The sequence below is a fragment of the Sus scrofa genome, chromosome 16 (assembly GCF_000003025.6).
Source record: "Sus scrofa isolate TJ Tabasco breed Duroc chromosome 16, Sscrofa11.1, whole genome shotgun sequence".
In the NCBI taxonomy this organism is placed as follows: Eukaryota; Metazoa; Chordata; class Mammalia; order Artiodactyla; family Suidae; genus Sus; species Sus scrofa.
In genome coordinates this window covers 71237307-71258899 of record NC_010458.4, presented here as the reverse complement: position 1 = coordinate 71258899, position 21593 = coordinate 71237307, and the positions used below count along the sequence as shown (strand labels likewise).

Sequence of the window (21593 nt, the reverse complement as noted above, 5' to 3'; positions counted from 1 at the left end):
TTACTCAGTTGCCCTGTTTTCTCACTTTTTTTGTGTATGTGTACCTTTCTTCATTGCCTCTCTTGTCATGATGTACATTGTGAAAGTGAATATATTTGTGCATTAAGTAAGCACAAATTACTTTAAATCGCTTTTCTTATTTAGAATCTGAAGAAGAAGTAGAGGAACCTGAAGAAAGACAGCAGACACCTGAGGTGGTGCCTGATGATTCTGGAACTTTCTATGATCAAACTGTCAGGTAAGGGAAAAAAACTGTGTTAATCTGTCAGGAGCTACATGAGAATTCAGGTTGTTTAACCTTTTCCTTGGTTGGAGGGTAGCTGTAATGCTCAGAATTATCTCAGAAAACCAGTTGCTTTTTGGTTTTTTTTTTTTTTTTTTTTTTTTTTTTTTTTTTTGTCATGAAGTGAAACATAGGTTTGGGATTTATCAGCCAACAAACACATCAAGGCATTGCATGTCCTTTGGAAGGACTAGGACTTAGGCATAAATCCATAAATTTAGGCGGGAGTAAAGTGGCAGTAAAGAACTTGTTTATTCAGACAATGAAGTGTGACTGTATCTTAGGTTGTTTCTTTTTTAAAATCTGCGACAGTAACAAATATGTTCCATAGTAATAGAAATAGAAATTAATATTGTAGCCCTGTGATATCTTTGATGTGAATATTCAGTGCTTAAAGCATACTTTCAAATGCTTTTCAAGGTGTGGTGGTGGACTCACCTGGGTTGCTGGTTGAAAATGAAGATTTATTGTCTCATCACACACCTACCAAATTAGAATTTTAGGGGGAAAAACATCTGGAGCTCTAACAAACAATTCCTGTGACTTATATGGAAGTTTAAGAACTATGCTGAATCATAACTATTGTCTTTTTTTTCTTCGAAAATTCCTTGTGTCTTATGAGACACTACCTTTGTTTTGTAGTGAAAACAAAATGTAAATTTTACCTTCCTGATGTTTTTATGGGTACTTTATAGTAGTATTAAGTATATGCACATGATTATGCAACAGATCTAGAGCTTTTTTAGCTTTCGAAACTGAAGCTACCTATTAAATAGCTCCCTTTCCCCCCTCCCTGCAACCTATTAGTTTTATAATATGTGATGGGTAAACTATAATAGCTTTGAGAGTCTAATAGAAACACAAGTTTGGTTCATTTTGGTCTATTTGATGCCTTAGCTTAATGAGAATTTAGCAAATCTGACTATTTAAGATTTGCTCTGTGAGGGCTTTTCTGAGCAGTCGTCTCGTTTTCATACCCAAATCCATAATTCTTAGATCTTTTTGGGGGAGGGGGGCTATCTTTACGTTCAGGTCTCTAAAGGTAGTAAATACTTAGGAATTTTTGGTTAAGTCAATGGAGGCAGAATGATACTTCTCAAATTTTACTGTGAAAGCAATGACTTAGAAGAGCATTTAGAAGAACCTGTTGCTGAACCAGAGCCTGATCCTGAACCAGAACCAGAGCAAGAACCTGTATCTGAAGTCCAGGAGGAAAAGTCTGAGCCAGTATTGGAAGAAGCTGCTCCTGAGGATGTTCAGAAGAGTTCTTCTCCAGCGCCTGCAGACATAGCACAGACAGTACAGGAGGATTTGAGAGTATGCAGTGTGTTCTCATTCTGTTTCTATCTTTTTTTTCTTTTTTTCTTTTTTTTTTTTTGCTGTTTAGGGCTGCATTCACGGCATATGGAGGTTCCCAGGCTAGGGATCAAATCAGCTACAGCTGCCAGCCACAGCCACATCAGATCCAAGCCAGCCTACACCACAGCTTACACTGAGTGAGGCCAGGGATTGAACCTGCAGCTTTATGGTTCCTAGTTGGATTCGTTTCCTCTGCGCCACGACGGGAACTCCTGTTTCTATCTATTTTAAAAAGTGTTGGTTGGTTGACTTTTGTGGATGCATTTTCGTGTTTGTTGTTGAGGGAAATTTCTTACATAATGAGGCATGCCTCAGATAAAAAGTTAAGACGCAGAGTTCCCATGATGGCTTAGCAGTAATGAATCTGACACAGGTTCGATCCCTGACTTTAATCAGTGGGTTAAGGATCTGGCATTGCCATAGTGGTGTAGATTGCAGACCTGGCTCTAGTCCTGAGTTGCTCTGGCTGTGGTTTAGGCTGGCAGCTGCAGCTCTGATTTGACCCCTAGCCTGGGAACTTCCTTATGTCAAGGGTGTGACCCTAAAAGAACAGCAACAATAGAAAGAAGATGCATATTGCTTTATAGAATCAAAAGGAATTTTTTCCCTCCTTTAAGAAAACTTGAATAGTTTTAGACTAAATTCTAGGTGCTGTTTTATCACCATATCAACAGCCCCTCATCTTTGTAATATTTCATCTTTCGATTTGCACATTATATGTTTGTTATAACAAACAAGTGATAGCATATCTTAAAAAATAAATGGCACAACAGACTCATTCCTGGCCTTTTATGAAATATAAACGAATATAACTTTACAGTGGAAGTAGAAACAAATTGCTGAAACATGACTGCTTTCTGATTAGAATGCCAGATTTCAGAAGTTTGAAGCTTTTCAGTAACTCCCTGAGTAACATCAGGGTGATGTCAACTGAATGTATAGAAGCTTTACATTACAGTTCATGCTCTGTGAAGGAATATGCTTTAGTGGTGTATTTATGGGGTTTTTTTTTTTTTTTTGTTTTTTTTTTTTTTTTTTTTTTTTTTGCTTTTTAGGGTGTACCTGCAGCATATGGAAGTTCCCAGGCTAGAAGTCGAATCGAAGCTACAGCTGCTGGTCTATGCCACAGCAGTGCAAGGTCCAAGCTGTGGATCTGTGGTGTGTGTCTGCGACTTACACCACAGCTCATGACAGCATCGGATTGTACACCCACTGAGCAAGGCCAGGATCGAACCCGCATCCTCATGGTTCCTAGTTGGGTTTTTTACTGCTGAGCCATGACGAACTCCTGGAACCAGGGTGTTCAATGGCTGCACCCATTGCATCTGAAAGTTCCCAGGCTAGGGATTTAATCTGAGCAGCAACTGCGGCATCTCAGGATCCTCTTACCCACTGTGCCTCTGCAAGCCACCTAAGCTGCTGCAGGTAGATTCCTAACCCTCTGTGCCACAGCAGGAACTCCTGGAGCCAGCGTTCTTAAAAATGTCATTTGTCTAACAGTAATTCACATGCCTGTGTGCTAAGCATCATTCTAGGTGTGGGAACTGTTGGGAAGATAGATAGGCTTCTTGGTCCTTATGGCAGCTGGTGGTGAGTAGGAAAGAGGAACTGAAATGACTTTAGCACGCAGGTGGAAAAGTAGATTGGTCTGAGAATGGATGACAGGTTGGTAGTCCGAGAGAAGAAAGAAAAATTTGGAATAGCGTTATGGCAGGGGAGATGGAGAGAAGATAATTAAGAAGTAAATAATAGGGTTTGGTGATGAGGATTGAAAAAGTGTACAAGGTAATTATGAAGTTGACATAGGGAGTTCCCGTCGTCACAGCCGACTAGGAACCATGAGGTGAGCCACAACTGGAACTCCTAGCTTAAATTGTTTTGATAAATAGTGTAATCAGCCAATATTGGTGTTCTTTAGACCTTTTCCTGGGCGTCTGTGACCAGTAAGAACCTTCCTCCCAGTGGAGCTGTTCCGGTTACCGGGATACCACCTCATGTTGTTAAAGTGCCAGCTTCACAGGTGAGTTTCTAATTCAGCTTTTTGCACATCAGGCAAGTTTACTATAGTTTCTTGCAGTGTGGTTTCACAGAGGCATAGCAAATAGGGCAGTGGAGAAGGGTACAGGGTGAGTTTTTGTTTTGGGGGTTTTTGGGGAGGGGTGGCCGCTGCACCCACGGCATGTGGAAGTTCCCAGGCCAGGGATCAAACCTGTGCCACAGTTGCAACCTGTGCCACAACTGTGGAAACGCGGAGTTCTTAACCTGTTGCACTGCAAGGGCATTTCCTACAAGATGAAAGTTTTTGATTTTTTTTTTTTTTAGAAAATTGTCATTTTCTAGTTTAAACCTTAATTGTTTGCTAGGACACTTCACAAGAAAAAAAGGTAAGCTTTTTTCATTCTTACGCGAAAGTTAACTTATAAATTTTTTCAGCCTCGTCCAGAGACTAAACCTGAATCTCAGATTCCACCGCAGAGGCCTCAGAGGGATCAAAGGGTTCGGGAACAGCGAATAAATGTTCCTCCCCAGAGGGGTCCTAGACCAGGTGAGAGCGAAGGAGGGCGATGTCCTTTTATGGGTGTGTCGAAGGTGAGAGCCTGTTTTGGGGGGTAGGGGGTCGATATTTGTGTACTTACATTTAAATGCAAGTATATGAATTCACGGAGTTTGTGGAATTACCTGTATTTAGGGTTAGAGAGAAACTGTTGAACAGTCACTGAAAGATGTGTTCTTTCTCTCATTCTCACTCTTTCCTCTTCAGTCCGAGAGGCTGGTGAGCAAGGGGATGTTGAGCCTCGAAGAATCGTGAGACACCCTGACAGCCACCAGCTCTTCATTGGCAACCTGCCCCATGAGGTGGACAAGTTAGAGCTTAAAGATTTTTTTCAAAGTAGGTTATTGAATTTTAAACACTAGACTCATCTATCAACAGGGCTGTATAATAGAAATAAAAGATGGGCGTTCCCGTCGTGGTGCAGTGGAAATGAATCTGACTAGGAACCAGGAAGTTGTGGGTTCGATCCTTGGCCTCACTCAGTGGGTTAATAAGGATCCGGCGTTGCTGTGAGCTGTGGCGTAGGTCGCAGACGTGGCTCGGAGCTGGCGTTGCTGTGGCTGTGGTGTAAGCTGGCTTCTGTAGCTCCGATTAGCCAATTAGACCCCTAGCCTGGGAACCTCCATATGCCATAGGTGCATATGCATAAAAAGCAGGAAAAAAAAAAAAACCCAGATAATTTAAATTTAACAATATTTAATTTAACCCAGTGTATTTAAAACATCATTTCCGTATGTATAAACATGTTTTGCACGATCTTTGGAATCCAGTGTGTGTGTGGCACACAGAGCAGGTTGCATGTTCTCTCTAGCCGCTATTGGCTGTTTGGCTATTGGCTGTCCTTGGTCAGTGTGTGTGTAATATTTAAGGGAAATGTTCTGAGTAATTTGAGAATCCATGTTTCACTTGCAGATTATGGGAATGTGGTGGAGCTGCGCATTAACAGTGGTGGGAAATTACCCAATTTTGGGTTTGTTGTGTTTGATGATTCTGAACCTGTTCAGAAGGTGCTTAGCAACAGGGTAAGCAGTTTTCCATCTTGATTTTTTTTTTTGTGATAACAATAATGTATCTTTGCATCTATAATATATTCATCCTAAAGATTATATCTTATATGTAAAGTGTAGTTTATTCCAACGTGTTTGCATAATTATTTCCTATCATGTTTAACCATTATTAGAAGAACTCTGTCTGAATAACAGCTTTTGAATAAGTGAATGATAGAGAATAAAATAGCTATAGTTACCAATGCACTGACACTTACGTAGTTCTTTTCTTAGGTGGGGCTTCTGATGTAGGAGAGGAATGAAACAAACACTATGTTACTACTTTTCGCTAAGATAACTTTGTTTGCCAGGTATATTTGCAGTTAGCATGTAACTCTTTGGGTATAATTCTAAGGAGCTCTTATTCTGTAAGTTGTCTGCGTTTGTAGGCACCCTGCCTTGAACCACTTTTATTAACAGTGTTCTTACAAGTACTTTCTCTAATAGAGGGATTTGTAGAATCAGAATCCTACTTACCATGTTCTTTAAGAGCCCTTCCCTTCACGTTTGCATTTACTGAAAAACACTTTGTATAGTAGTGGTAGGGAGGAATAAAGGTGTAAATAACTGTTAATTTACTGAGATGAGTGTGGAATTTTTTTTTTTTTTTAATTTTTGTGAATTTTGAAAATTAAAGTTTACTTGATCCGGAGTTCCCGTTGTGACGCAGCGGAAACGAATCCGACTAGGAACCATGAGGTTGCGGGTTTGATCCCTGGCCTCGCTCAGTGGGTTAAGGATCTGGCATTGCCGTGAGCTGTGGTGTAGTTCACAGATGCACGAGGCTCGGATCCTGCGTTGCTGTGCTGTGGCATAGGCCGGCTGCTGTAGCTCTGATTTGACCCCTGGTCTGGGAACTTCCATATGCCGCAGGTGCAACCCTGGGAAAAAAAAAAAAGAAGGGTTAGTTGATTTACAGTGTTGTGCCAGTTTCTGCTATACAGCAAAGTGACTCAGTCATACATTCTTTTTTTCAGTATTTTCCATCATGCTCTATCCCAGGACATTGGACATTCCCTGTGCTTGTAGTAGGACCTTGTGGTTTATCCATTCTAAATTTACTAACCCCAAGCTCTCAGTCTGCTCCACTCCCTCCCCTCCCTCCTCTGCTTTGGCAACCACCGATCTCTTCTCTGTGTCTCAGTCTCTTTCTGTTTTGTGAGATAGGTTCATTTGTGCCATGTTTTATATTCTCCATGTAAGGGGTATAATATGGTATTTGACATTCTTTCTGACTTATTCCACTCAGTTTGAGCATCTCTAGCTGCATCCGTGTTGCTGCAGATGGCATTATTTCATTCTTTTTATGGCTGAGTAATATTCTGTTGTATACATGTACCACATCTTCTTGATCCATTCATCGGTTGAATAGACATTTAGGTTGCTTCTCCGTCTTGGCTATTGTGAATAGTGCTGCTGTTAACACAGGGGTGCATGTATCTCTTTGAAGTATAATTTTGTCTGGATATATTGCCTAGGAGTGGGCTTGCTCGATCATATGGTAGTTCTGTATTTAGTTTTCTGAGGAACCTCCATACTGTTTTCTGTGGTGGCTGCACCAGTTTACGTTCCCACTGACAGTGTAGTAGGGTTCCCTTTTTTCCACACCCTCTCCAGTATATGTTATTTGTAGACTTGCTAGTCATGACCATTCTAACTGGTGTGAGGTGGTACCTCCTTGTAGTTTTGATTTGTATTTCTCTCATAACTAGTGATGTTGAGCATCTTTGCATGTGTCTGCTGGCCATCCATATGTCTTCTTGGAGAAATGTCTATTTGAGTTTTCTGCCCATTTTTTGATTGGGTTGTTTGTTTTACCATTGAGTTGTATGAGTGGAATTTTTAAGACCTTTTTTTTCAGTTGAGCTGAAATTCCCATAACAAAATTAACCATTTTATTTTTCTTTTTATGGCCTTATCTGTGCCACTTGGAAGTTCCTGGACCAGGGATCAAATCAGAGCTTCAGCTGCCGGCTTATACTACAACCACAGCATCGCCAGATCCGAGCCTCATCTGCAACCTATACCACATGGCATCACTGCTCTGCCAGATCCCCAACCCACTGAGTGGGGCCAGGGTTCAAACCCGCATCCTCATGGATTCTAGTCGAATTCCTCACCACTGACCCACAATAGGAACTCCCCATGATGGAGTTTTATTCTAAGCCTTCAAATCCGAGGAGAAGCTAGTGATTTTGTTTATGTTATTTTAGTTATATAATTATATAGGAACCTAATTTTGCTTCAGTAAGTATGAGAGTTATTTGTGCTGCTGTGTTGTTTAAATGGACTCTTTTGAATCAGCTTGTATGCCTAGCTGCTCTTCCATGTATCTGTTAATGGGGAAATCATGTGTCCAGTGTTGAGACAAAAACTGACATGCGAGAATATAGCTGGTTTGTAAACTGCTGGTTCTTCATTTTGCCTTTAATAGTCTAACCAGGAACCCATAAGCACTCTGTAAGTCTGCTCACCTTTCTTAACAGCCCATCATGTTCAGAGGTGAGGTCCGTCTGAATGTGGAAGAAAAGAAGACCCGAGCTGCCCGGGAAGGGGACCGTCGAGATAACCGCCTGCGGGGACCTGGAGGCCCTCGAGGCGGGCTGGGCGGGGGCATGAGAGGCCCACCTCGTGGAGGCATGGTGCAGAAACCAGGATTTGGAGTGGGAAGGGGCCTTACTCCAAGGCAGTGAATTGCTCCTCGCGCAACAATACAAACCCTATCTCCCACAGAATGGTGAATTTCAACCAAGCTTTGGTATCTTGGAATATGACCCTAGTCTGTCATAAACTGCTTAAGTTTGTACAATTTTACTTTTGTGTTAATGGTGTGTGCCCCTTCCCTCCTCCCTCCCCTCCTCACCTTTTAGTCCTTCACTTCCAATTTTGTGGAATGATATTTTAGGAAAAACGGATTTTTAAAGAAGAAAAAAAGACTGAATTTCCTTGCTTTATTTGCATATACAGACTGGATTTTTTTTAACAGCCACTTCTCCAAAGGAATGTGTCTTGCTTATTACTGACATTTGGTGTGTTTCATTCATTGGAATATTTCTTACTTATTTTCTACATGTTTCGAAAGCTTGTGAGAATTACAGGAATTGATAAACATTTTGAAGACAGGAAAAACCGAAATTGTTTCTTCTTTGAGAGTCATGACTACCTTCTGGTATGGAGTACTTGCCATTGGAAAAATTGACAATTCTGATTCTTGCTGGTGTGGTTAAAAACTGAATAAAAGGTGTTAGTGGATTTTTTTTTTTTTCTTTTGATACGTGATCACAAAACAGTTCCAAAACCTACTGTTTTTACCATTGAAGTTTAAATTGTGACGATAGGTTTTAAATGTCTAGAATGCAACTAAGCTTTTCTTGAACTGTTAGATTATTTTTTTTGAAGTAGGACTTTTTCATGTTTAATTTGTATTTGTAAAAAAAGAAAAAAAAAACAAAAAAATTTGCAAAATCCGAATAACAGAAAACCAGAGCAAAACTGTTGTGCCTTCTATTTATCTTTGATCCCAGTCTTGGCAGTTTTTAAAAGAAAAATAAAAAAAACCAAACAAACAAACCCTAGATTTCTTCCATCAGGTTCACAGTATGTTGGGGATTATAGAATCCCTCTTTCACCCGTATGTCTTGTGTTCTTTTGTTATGCCTTATTCTGAAATTGAGTCTCAAACTGGAATGCCTTTGAGGACAGATGTTTCTGTAGAGGTCCAGCATTTATATTAAGTTTTATTTCAGTGTCTATTCCGAATCCTAGTCATAGCCCATAAGAAGGAATGTGACTTTCATACTGGACTTCGCTGATGTGCTTCAGTGTGCACTAGTCTTTCTTTTCTTTAGATCATAGCCATATGGTAAATTTTCTATTTTGTTATGGTTCCTTTTTATTGACGGGCATGCAGTGGGTGTTTCTTGGAAATGGCCAATTTTTATTAAAATCTTTCTGGAGGAAAATTTAATCTGGCAATATAGACTAATAGTCGTTTTGCATAGTATGTTGTTGAATGTTGTGTGTGAAGTGGGTGAAGGTTTTGTTTATACATGTGAAGCAAGCCTTTGTGTGATAGATAACTTGTCATTACTAATTGAAGGGCAATGAGGTTGTCAAATTTAACTTGTTTTTAACAGTATTCATCTTCAGAACTGTTGTATGAAGATAGTATATGAGTAGGAATAAGAGTGTTTTCTTTTGCTTTGGTGTTACTGGGAAGCTCTAGATTTACTGAAGGGCATGGCGGAAATGAAGTTCGATGTGTTATCAGTTGGTCCTTAGGACCTCAAATATTTGAAAATTGGCAACATCGTCATAAAAAGAAACTTAAGTAACTGAGTCACATGGCTTGTCTTTGAGTCAGTTTAAATGACTAATTGGTAACCACTTCATTTGGCCCAGGCCAGTGATGCTGAAAAGGAGTTTAGCTTATAGTTTTGTAGCTTATATTAAGCTTGTGGTGGAAAGAAGAAAACTTAGCCTGAGTTATTAATTTGAAAAAAACTAAACTGTAGTATCTATTATGTGATAAATTATAAATAACCTAGAAGTCATTTGACATAAGCAAATACTAAACCATACATTTCAAAATAGGAGTTCTTCCTCTTGAGAGCAGAGCTTTAAGGGCACGAGCTAGATGCAGTGTTTCTCAACTTGAGGCAGTTATTACATCCTAGAGGACATGTGGAATTGGGTCAGGGTTGGAGGGGAGATGCACATACTGCATCTGGCATTTAGTGGGTGTGGAACAGTGATGCCATGTTCTGTGAAAATGGAGCAGCCCCATTGAGAATGTGGCGGAATGGTGGAGTAGAACACCTGGAGTGAAGACTCAGTCCTTTGAAATAGAGCCTCAGAAAAATAAGTAAGGAAGTAGAATTTGCTTTCAGAAATTACAGTAACATCTACTGTAAGTAATCTCAACTTTATTAGTACCGATTGTGTTTTTTTTTTTTTTTTTTTCCCGGAGATGTTAGTAGCAGTATATTAGATGCTGCTTATAATTTATTGCTGGCAATTAGTGTATAATCTGAGAAAGGAAAAGGCTGCTTCAGTAATTTCAAGTTATCAGAATTGGAATATTGTGGAGTATTGACTAGCATTGGACTTTCTAAATAAGGTTTAGCATCATGGTTAATACTATTAAGTATCTAGATATTGTTCACATTATTGCTGATGGAATAAACACGTCACCCTACACATACTTGCACAGTTAGACAGGAAGGTAAAGTAAATTAGGACAAGAGTTTCTGTAGACAGCGTCAACTCATCACATTCAACGTAATTTTTCACCTGTAGGAGTGGCTCCATATGCAGGTCTTTTCTGCTGCTTAAAACCTTTTTTGCCCATGAATATTTTAGTAGGTAAGACTAGTTTGGTTCAGTGGGTCTCTGTCTTTTAAGACCTGTTGAAAATAAATTGATCTTGAACGTACAAAAGTACTTTGTTTGCTTTTATGGTGAGGTTGGGCTTTGCTTGTGTTGCCAATGTTCTCAACTCTTTGAGCTGCTGCTGGGGAGCAGTGAATGGAAAGCAAAATAATTGTACGGCTTTGGATGAGATCAGTAGGTTACCACCACAGCATTAGTTGAATCGCACTTTAGTCTCAGGCTAGAAAACTAATTTTCACAACTACCCTTGTGGCTTAGGTGCTGTTTTCCTCAAAATAATAGATCAAGGAGTGACATCAGAGGCCTTAAAGCCATCTGTGTAGCAAGGAGCAGATTGGCCTCCCAAACGGACGCTTTTCTTCTAGAACCAGAATGCCTACCTATGTACATTTGAATGACATTACTGGAGTAAGACATGACCAAATCCATTAACTACAGTATGGAGACTTGAGTCTGTAAAACATTTGGGTCAAGAATAGCATTACTGTTCATTTTCTTGAGTGTAAACAAGACAAGTTAACTTTGCAGGGTTTCTTTTGACCTTCACACTAAAGTAACACAGTCATATTGACTTACTATTTCTCATCTGGTTCGATAATACGTTTAGTGCAATTTAATCTCGATACAGAAGATAGCTGTTTCTGTTACAGTGTCATCCAGGTGAGTTTATAGCAGCTGTGTTTTGTGCTTACAACTACCATCCTCTGATGCTTTTCTTCATCCCTTTATTTGAAAACCTTGTAGAGTTTAGTGATTTAGTGAAAAACATGGCACTTTATAGAAAACAATTTGTTAGACTCTATGTGAAAATTTTTATTTGAAACTTAACTTTGTGGGCCATTGTTTATGCCGAGTGGCTTTTTTTCTTTAAATAGTTGCATTTTTCAAATCTACTGATCTAAAAATACATCATTTTACTTTTGTGCTACTTAAAAGAATCTCTGCAGGAACTGCATACAAGTGAGATAATTATTGAGCATTTAGTTCAGCAATTTAAAATCTTGTAAAAGAAGCAACTTCATTTATTTGAATGTGGGGTTCTCGCTAACTGCCTAATATACCATAGATTGTCAGTGGACAGTTAGAGGTAGTGTTTTCCAGATGTTTTAGAAACTTAAAGAATGTGTTAGAAACTTAGCAATGTTTAGTGTGGGATGGGGTTGTAGGTTAAAGTTGCTGATCAAGTAGTGGCCACGGTTGCACTAGACAATTAAACAGGAAGTTCTGGTTTTAAGGTAGCAATACCTTTTAGAATTTGTAGCTGTTTACTGTGATATTGAAGTACTAGGGACCATAGATAGGCTTGTAACTCTTACTAGACTGTATTAAGGAATAAATGGTGGCACGAGTGAGATAAAACTTTACATTTTTTTTTTTTTAATGATATGTATCTAGCTCAGGATAGTGCTGAAATTGGACTGCTTTGCTCATGCTTTTATGAAGCAGTCTCTTAATGGCCTGAATATGTAAAAAGTTGATTAAAGGTGGCCTACAACCCTTAACCACTTTTGGTTTTGATTATACTTATGTGTTATCTTAGAATCAAGGTTGATTGTCTTTTGATAGCATGACTTATTTTGGAAACTTAAACAGTCTCCCCTCTTCGAGTTTTTTTTTTTTTTTTTTTTTTTTTTTTTTACCATTCCCTTGACATGCGGAAATCCCTGGCCAGGAATCACACCTGGGCCACAGAGGGACAGCGCCACCTCTGGTAGCTTTTTTAGTTGCTGTGAAAGAAAAATGGTATTGGAAATTCCCATGTTAACTTCCATAAACCATTTGACCTGGCCAGTTCTAGAAATCCACACATTTACTACTTTGAAATGTGTCCAGTATCACAGATTCCTAAGGAACTTGCACCCATCCAGTGCGCCTTTGTAAATTAAGGGATGCTTACCAAAAATTCACTATGGAATTTAACAAGTATTTATTTTTCAAAAACCTACTTATGGGAAGTTTGCCTATATTTTTGGTAGTAGTTAGAGAGATGATTCTGTCACCTAATTTGGATTAACAGTTTTAACTATTGCTATTACCGAGCACTGTTTGCTAATACTCTCCATAAGCTTTGATGTCACCTGTTTGACTTTGAATTTATCTTAAATTCTTTTTTATGAAGAGTGAGTGTACACTGATTTGGCCCTTTTACACGAAGACATAAAGAAGTAGCAAAAAAGAAAGGACTTTCTTTAAAGAGTCAGTGCACACTTTAAGTAGATTATGTAGAACATACCATGTTGAAAATTTGTATAGGTAGATACTGGTTTTGAGAAGAATAGAGTGGAGGTGGAACTTACGTCGACGGGATAGGAATCATTTGTGGTTTATATAGAACATACTTTTAATTGAGAAACAGCAGAGCATTTACTTAAAAGTTCTTCTGGCCATTCTGATTATTACCACAAGAAGCAGGAGAGACTCCTGGAATTCTTTGAATCATAGAATAGAAGTGCTGGAAAGGACTAAGGTGATTTATACAACCCCTTCATTTTTCAGAAGATAGGTGGCTCAGAGTTTCCAATCAGGCTGTAGAGGTCATGGGAAGCCCCTTCAGGGTCTGCCAGTCTGCCCTGGGCTTGCTCGAGGGAGCCAGAGCTCTTAAAGTGAGGATGTGGGGGAAAAGGGGAGGAGCCAGATTGTACATGCTTTGTTGCTTCACCAGCTCAGTTTTCATACCCAGGTTTTTTTTTTTTTTTTCCTCTCTCTCTCTCTCTCTTTTAGAACTGTCTTAACGCCCAATTCTACCAGGGCCTGTTGATAAGGACATTAACTTGTGTTCCCCTCAGGGATGGGTTTACTACTAGCTGTCGAAAAGCTATTGGGTATCCTAATGTGTTAATAGCTGAAACTCAGCTGTAATTTTCTCCTAAATTGTTCAGCGTTTTGCATTCTGTACATTGTGGTGCTTTTTCCACCTTGTATTGTTATAACTGTAAGCTCCTAAGGGGCAGCAACTTGGTCTTAGGTATGTACCCTGTTGAGTGCCTGGCAGTGCCTTGTTTGAATCAGGATCCTAATCTTCCTTTCCAATGGTTTTTCCTGCTCTTCATAGAAGGATGCTCCAGCCATGCTGAACTACTTGTGGTTCCTCTAATAAGCCAGGTACTGCCAGTTCCGTGTGGTTTCAAGTGCCTTCTCTTCCCTGAAGATGGATGTGCATCTGCAGTCTTCCCCCCAACATCGCCTTCCATCAAAGCCATGTTGTTCTCAGGACCCAGTGAATTTAAGAGGGGTTTTTTTTTTTTTTTTCCTTCCTCTCTCCTCTAAGAGAAAAGATGTCCTACAGGAGTGAATAGCTCCTTTGGGGGGTTGAACTGGCCAGAATTTGAAGGAGGAACAAATTGAGTGTCTTCTACTTCACTTCCACATGTCCCTCCTGTTTGAAATTCTGTCCCAACCTTCATTTTAAAATGTATTCGTAGAATATGTTATACCTTTCTTTCTCTTGGCTCCTAACTTAGCCTTCAACCTAGAATTGGAACAGACCTCTGTCTGTCTTACAAGACCATAAGCTCCTGGAGGACAAAGCTGGAGGATTAATCTCTGCTGCTCCGTGAGGTACAGTGACTTAAAATGAGAGCATCTTTAAATGATGACTCATTCAAATGAATAAAACAGTGTGTTTTTGTTTTCAGATCAGACTTCATTCCGTAAATTTTAGGCACTATGAGATTTCGTAGTGGAGAGGATAGTTGGAAAATTTTGAGGGGTGGGCACAAGGGGGAGGAAGTCGCTGCTTATTTTGAAGTACTTCCATCCCTGCTCTGGGCAGTGAGCTGTTTCTTTCCGACTGCCCAGCATGTTCCGGGCACTTTGTGTCTCTGCACAAGAATCACACGTGCCAAGTTTCATTTCTTTTCACAAACCTTTGTTCTCGGTTTGTCATCACCCATGCCACAAATCTAAGTCGTCCGAGTCATCTGCTTCCCGATTTCTTACTCCCCACCTCAGTCTGCAGCTAAGTCCTGTCAGTTCTACCTCAGCAGCCCTTCACATCTCTTCTCCTCCACTAGATAATCTCACGAGCCTCTCAGCTTCCTTCACCTCTTCTTACCACAGCCTGCTGTCTACATGATACAGGTTCATCCTGCTGAAACCTAGCTCTGACCATGTATCTCATGTGTGTGTTCTGTCTCCACTGCTAGACTGTAAGCTCCTTATGGGCAGGATCTGTGTGTGAGTCATCTCTGTATCTCCCATAGCCGCTATCAATAAATATATCTTGAATGAACAGCATACAGCCTTGTCTTAAGTGGAATGTTTTCCAGAGATATGTAGGTTTCTCTTGGGTAATGACAGGACTTCAAAATTGTCCCAATATAAAGCTGGTCAAATAGTAACAACTATGAGTCAATCACAGAAAATTTCAGAAAATTTTAATTTTTTTTTTCCGTTGGAATCAGCATGGATGTGTGTATATGGATGGTTCAATAAATATATTTTTATATACATGTATCACAGAAATTTTACATTCCATCTTCAAACTGCAGAAATAGTTTTTTTTTTAACAAGCCAAAAAATAACTGCCAATAACGTTTATGATCTCATGCAAAAAAAAAAAAAAAGAGGAAGAATAAGGGACAAAGGGGAATTTATGGGTTGCTTAAGGTTAAGAGTCCAGTGAGAAGTAAAAATATTACAGTAAGGAAGCAATTGCTTAACAGCTGCTTAAGGTGGTCGCCAAACAAATCCTTAACTGCAGCATTAAGGCCATACCACGTTTTTACATATATACAATGATATTTCCATATAAAAGCAGACTCTCACATTTTCTTCTGGGAAAGGGTGGGAGCTCTGTGAGTCATTCTGACTCCGTTTTCCAGGCATGTTGTTACAGATGTCCCTGGGCTACTTCTTGGAGGTGTCTTCTGTTTTGGCTAGCTGTCAGTTACTGCTTCATGGGCTTGTGATTTGCAGAGTCTTTTCTGAGAAATATGAGTCATCTTGAACCTCTTCCATCATGGGTGATCAAACACTTTGTAGCTTAACTAACACTGCTCAGCCCAACCTAAGTTTGACATCTCCATCTCCCAAAAGTACTAGAATCATAATTCGTATCCGTCTGACCCGAAACAGACAGTGGTGGGATTGTGACCGGAACTGCCCAGTGCCTTTCTGGTTGGGGTTAAAATACTTGTTGAATAAAGTGTAATGAACCAACATGTGAGGTTTCAGGTAACATCCCCTGGAGCTGTTGAAAGTTAATAAATAGTTAATGTCTTTCCTCACTGTGTCACACATTTAAGCTGGCAACTACCTTTTTGGGAAGAAGAAAATGTAGTCACTTGCAGAAGTAGAACATGGGGTTTGCTCTTCTGCCGAAGCATCAAGTCAGGCAACTTTTAAGACCGAGGACAGATCTTTTGTGCGAATATCTGAGTGAAATGGGGAAACACTGATACGAGGAACAAATTTAGTGTCTTCTACTTTGCTTCTACATTGTCCCTCCTGTTTGAAACTCTGTCCCAACCTTCACCTTAAAATGTATTTTTATAGAATATGTTAAACCTTGCTCTCGGCAAGTCCTTCGAAGGTGACTTGCAGTCATGCAGAAGTCATTGGCTTTGGTAAGGTTGGGGACAATTTGAGAGTGCACTCAGTCTGGTTCTGTTGGCAGAAACTGGCCCATCTTCATGGGTGAGTCTTGTTTAAAAAAAAGTTTATTTAAGGTAAACAGTATAAATAAAATAATGTGACTGACTTTGAACCTTATTTGATAGTGTTAACACTCACTTTGGAATGTTTTAGATCAGTCCAAGTGTTTTTTCATTAATGGTGCCTATGAATTGGATATCAGGTAGTCCAGTTCATCTGCACTTCTGCATGGGCCAGTTTCCAAGTAGCACCCACCCGGGAGTGTTCAGAGGTACTCTGTCTGCAAGGTAATTTAGTCTCCTCCCATGAGTTCCCTGGCCAGCAGAGTCTGAGAGTGAGTTCTCTGGAAATGGCCTGTCTTGGGAGAGGACCAGAGAATAGGCATTTGGAAGCACTCCTGTGTTTGAGCACTTGGAACGTGAGCATTCTCTGTCTTCTCTGTGCTTCACCCAAAGTGACACCAGCTATTTACATTGCAGTAATGTGCATCACTTCTAGAAAAAGTGATTTTGGACTGATCCAGACAATGAGACGTACAGACACCCTTTGGCAACCTTACCTAGAGACTTAAAAGCACTGAGGGTTCTGTCCCGGTCAGTTGTGGTTCATGTTGTACATTGCTGATGACAGCGGTTGAAGATGTGTGTGCTGTTTTTTTAGACTTATTTGGAGGCTGCTCAGTTCCTTGGTATGTTTGTCCTGAAAGTATTCAGTTTTTTTTTTTGGTGAACATTGCACTTTTGTTTGTCTAATATGCACAAGAATCGGGTAGGTATTTTATCTCTGTCCACTATGCTGAGTAGTAAGGTGTACTCCTTTGGGATTTAATTCATCTCATTTAACTATTGTTACTGTTAGCTGAAAATGTAATGGATTAAGTTTGGGGAGACTGAACCACTAAAATATGAAATAGGTCTGAGTTTTAAATGCTCTGAAATGCGTTATGGGCATGTCCAATTTTTTAGCTGTTAATGTGCTATTCTGGCTTAAGTGGCATGTTGGGTATGGTATACCTTTAAATGAGGTAGAAATCTATTTAATATGGAAAAACTGTGTATTTGATACATAAGCACCAGTCTAAAAAAAGGTTTGGGGCAATCTTTCATTTGCTAGAATAGGTAATGTTAACCTCTTTCCCCAAAATATTCTTTCTAAAGGTAAATCATTCTAAAAAAACTTCTTTTATGTATTTCACAAGCAATGACTTGCTAAAAACCAGTTAACATTTTGTCTTTATTTTTTTTTCTAGTCCTCTTTGACTCTCCCTTACCCCCGTACTATTTTTACTTTATAGACATGGTTTCATGCTTTGAATAGAGAGATGCTGTGTTGGGAGAAGTCGTTCCGTTACAGCTGGAAATAAAAGGACAAGCTAGACTGCACTCTTCATCTAGCTCAGCACTGTTTAATACTTCAGATCAACCAAATGTAATAGTATTAGGACCACAAGCGCTCCTTTGTCTTTTTCCCTCTTTTTCGGCCGCCGCTTGGCATAGGGAGTTCTGGGGCCCCATCAGACCCAAGATGCAGTTTTGACCTCTGCCGCAGCTGCAGCAACACTGGATCGTTAACCCACTGTGCCGGGCTGGGGATCGAACCTGCGTCCCAGTACTCCAGAGTTGCACCCCAGTGGGACATCCACAAGCTCTCCTGTAGAGATACCTTCCTGGTACTACGTCGTGGCTTGGCTTGATGTTTGACAGAAGATAAAACTCTAGCAGAAGCAACATTTTTCAGACTCAATGTAGAATAGTGAGCTCAGTGTAGAACCAGGACTTTTCTGTACCTCTGTCACCCCCTTTCTAGCACTGTCTAGCACCAACTAAACGCTTAATACTTACTGGCTTGAATTGAGGGCCCAAAGATGTGAGTTTCTAGTGAGTACCAACTATACGTGCTGAGGAGAATGAAGGAAGAGGTGAGTTCTTTCCAAGAAGTACAGGGCAGTGATGAGGCTGGGAGTTCCACTTACTGGAGGGGTAGAGTGAGCTGCTCTGCCCGTGAAGGAATACCCTGTTGGTCTGGCTTTGACAGCTGTCGGGCTCAGAGTCCTGGCCCTTTACCTGACATTGAAGGTGGTTCTGATGTGTTCCAAGTCTGTCTTTGCAGACGTGCCTGCCATTCATTACACTTTGGCCAAAGAATAGTCACTGTGCCTTGTATTGTACCCCTTACTATTACCTCCACATGTTTATTCACGTTCCCTCTGCCAGAATATTCTTATCCCGTCCATCAAAATCTCATTTTTTTTTTTTTTTTTTGGTTTTGCCTTGTTTTCTACTTTTTTTTTTTTCTTTCCTGTCACAGAGACAGCACAGGATTCTTAACCCACTGTGCCAGAGCGGGGACTCGTTATTTTAACGTAATACTGCTCAAATGGCCCTTAAGCCATGAAACGCTCCATGATTTATTTTAGGTGTGGTCCCTGGCACCTTCCTTTGTCACATTTTCTTCATTCCTCATTAGAAATTATTTTGGTACTTCTTTATCCTTTCCTATAAGAAAAGGAGCTGTACTTCATTCTGATGCTTCTCTTTCATGGTACACTGCTTAATAAATAGCAGGTAGATGGAGACTGACAGGTGTAGGGAGGTTAAAAACAAAGCTGATAGAAAACCTGGAAAGAATATGCGTATTTTAGTCCCGACTGTGATGCTTTCTTTTGAAACCTCCCTGAGCTTCTGACTCAAACCTTAAAGGGCTAAGCTGCTTTCTCTAGGCCGAGACATTTTTTTTTTTTGTCTTTTTTTTTTTTGCTATTTCTTGGGCCGCTCCTGTGGCATATGGAGGTTCCCAGGCTAGGGGTCTAATCGGAGCTGTAGCCACCACCCTACGCCAGAGCCACAGCAACGCAGGATCCGAGCCACGTCTGCAACCTGCAATACAGCTCACGGCAACGCCGGATCGTCAACCCACTGAGCAAGGGCAGGGACCGAACCCTCAACCTCATGGTTCCTAGTTGGATTCGTTAACCACTGCGCCACGACGGGAACTCCCGAGACATTTTTAAAGTATCATTCAAAGTACTCAGTAGCTGCCTGGAGACCCACTGAATCTAACTTGCGGTCATTAAATAGTGTCCATTCAGAGTGTCACGTTGCTCACCAGCATCTAGAGCTCTCGGAAGGCACTGTCTTGGTCCTTAGAGCAATAGCCGAGGCATGCCTGGTGTCCCTGCTGGTAGCTATGGTCCTGTTATGCCAAAGGTCAAACTTGGGGGCACAGCTGAAGAGTCGTGGATCAGGCCAAGGGGGTCCTAGGAACTGTAGTAAGAGGCCTACCCCATGGACTGGCAAGTTTGTACATAACAAGTTACCTAGGGGGTTAAGTCGGGAACAGAAAGGACTGGAGGCAAGCAGTAACTTAAAATTCTCAGAGCATGTCGGGGGAAGGTTTCATCCATCTATTTCCCTATAGCTCCATTTTCCCACTTCATTTCCAGAGCCTATATAGTCATAAAGAGCCATTACAAGTCCCTCCGTTACTGGGACATCGGTCAGGTTGCCACTTAGTACTCTTGTTTCCAACCTGCCTCCTAAAAAGAGTGGCTTGCTCTTCACCTCAACAGTTGCTTGGGGTTACTTGTGTTTAACCCTTTGAAAGATGGGTGAGACCACAATTATATAAATCTAAAAATCAAACTGCCATGGAAAATAGTTTTTTGTTTACAGTCTGAGCTCAAATGTCCCATCCTCGAAGAGACCCGGGGTTGTCCCTGTGAGACACAATCTGTGAAATCTTCTCTGCCGCATGTGTTGTCACATCTTCTCTTGAATTAGTTATTGATATCCATGTCATATCTTCACTAAATTGTTAAATTCTTATCTTTGGTTCCTGTGCCTTGTTTGTGGTAGGTTCTCCGTTGGAGAATGTTTTAAAGGGATTCTAGACTTAGGAGAGACTTGCAGAAAAGGTTTAGTCCTTACCCTTGAATCCAGCCAAATCCAAGCTGTCCTAGGTACATGGTGACCTCTCATGCAGGACGACAGATGCCGTTAATTCCCTCTCGGCCCTGGAGTTTGCTCATTAGCCCTCTTCTACATTCTATAGATGAAAAATCCTGCATGCACCGAAAACTAGATTAGTGGACTCTTAAGGTGGGCTGATTTATATTGTTCATTACCAAGTTCTGAGAAGAGGAAGGCCAAGGATCATCTTTGGTTCTTGATCAAGATGTTTGATTTCCAGTCCAGTTTAAGAGAGTAGACCTTGGCATGTAACAGGTTATAGGAGATTAAACTTAGGGATGTTGGAATGTTCCTAGGCAAAAGGAACCATGTGTTTTATCATTATAAGATGCATTTAAGTTAAGCTAATAAACATCTCATGTATATACTGCCTTTTAGTAACAAAATAAACTGCCACATCAGTTACTTGAATTTATATGTGACAATCTGGGAAGATAAAAAGCTTTTAATTTTTTTTGTCTTTTTTAGGGCTGCACCCACGGCATATGGAAGTTCCCAGGCTAGGGGTCTAATCAGAGCTATAGCTGCCAGTCTACACCAGAGCCCCAGCAATGCCCGATCCGAGCTGCATCTGTGACCTATACCACAGCTCACGGCAACGCTGGATCCTTAACCCACTGAGTGAGGCCAGGGATCAAACCCACAACCCCAGGGTTCCTAGTCGGATTCGTTTCTGCTGCGCCACGATGGGAACTCCGATAAAAAGCTTTTTATAGGCGAGGGACTAAGGTCACAGAGTGAAATAATTTATTGAAGTGAAGAAACAGGGATTGTTCCAAAACTTAGCTCCCCACTGTCTGTGTCAGGATGTTAAACCTCAGTGAGCTCTTGATTTGGGTGAGTGACGCAAGCTTTTTGAGCCTAAGTTTCCTTACCTAAAAGGCAAAATAGGATCGGGCCATTTTGGGAATTAAGTTCTACAACTCAGAGAGACTGAGTTACCTTAGGTGCTCGACAGTATTGTGATATTCAAGGTTGATTCACAAGGTGACTGAAAAGCACGGAGCTCCGCATCGTACGTTGTTTAGTTGGTATTCACATGATACCTATGGGAGAAAGGGATGCAGGTACTAGGATTTAGGACTGGGTGTGGGTGCAGGCTCTGAGGCAAGCGTGGAGTAGTTCACCAGTGAGGGAATCCTAGGGGCCAGTCCTGAAAAGTCACTGAATCAGCGGCTCTGTAGGGCAGGTGGATTTGGCCCTTTGGGAACCTCGTTCTGAAAGAAAGCTCTTTGATGACCTCTTATAGCAAACAGGAAAAGTGATGAAGCCTTGCCGAGAGGTGGAGCTTAAGGAAAATGCTGTGTAGTTTACGAGGAGGTGGAATGAGCATTCGCTCTGCCAGTGAGCCTGTGATGTGGATGTTGCCCCGAGTACATGACGAAGCAGAATTGGAG

General features: G+C 40.7%; 1 protein-coding gene across 3 annotated transcripts in view; it reads left to right on the top strand.

Moving 5' to 3' along the window:
- Positions 1–21593, top strand: part of G3BP1 (G3BP stress granule assembly factor 1) — a 40087-nt gene that overhangs the window by 17212 nt on the left and 1282 nt on the right. The window contains exons 6-12 of one of the 3 annotated variants that reach the window (XM_021076549.1): positions 145–238; positions 1399–1600; positions 3561–3662; positions 4076–4187; positions 4404–4532; positions 5109–5218; positions 7729–14869. In XM_021076549.1, coding sequence (XP_020932208.1) covers positions 145–238; positions 1399–1600; positions 3561–3662; positions 4076–4187; positions 4404–4532; positions 5109–5218; positions 7729–7935 — 956 coding nt within the window. In that variant the 3' untranslated portion in view covers positions 7936–14869. 3 annotated transcript variants of the gene reach the window in all.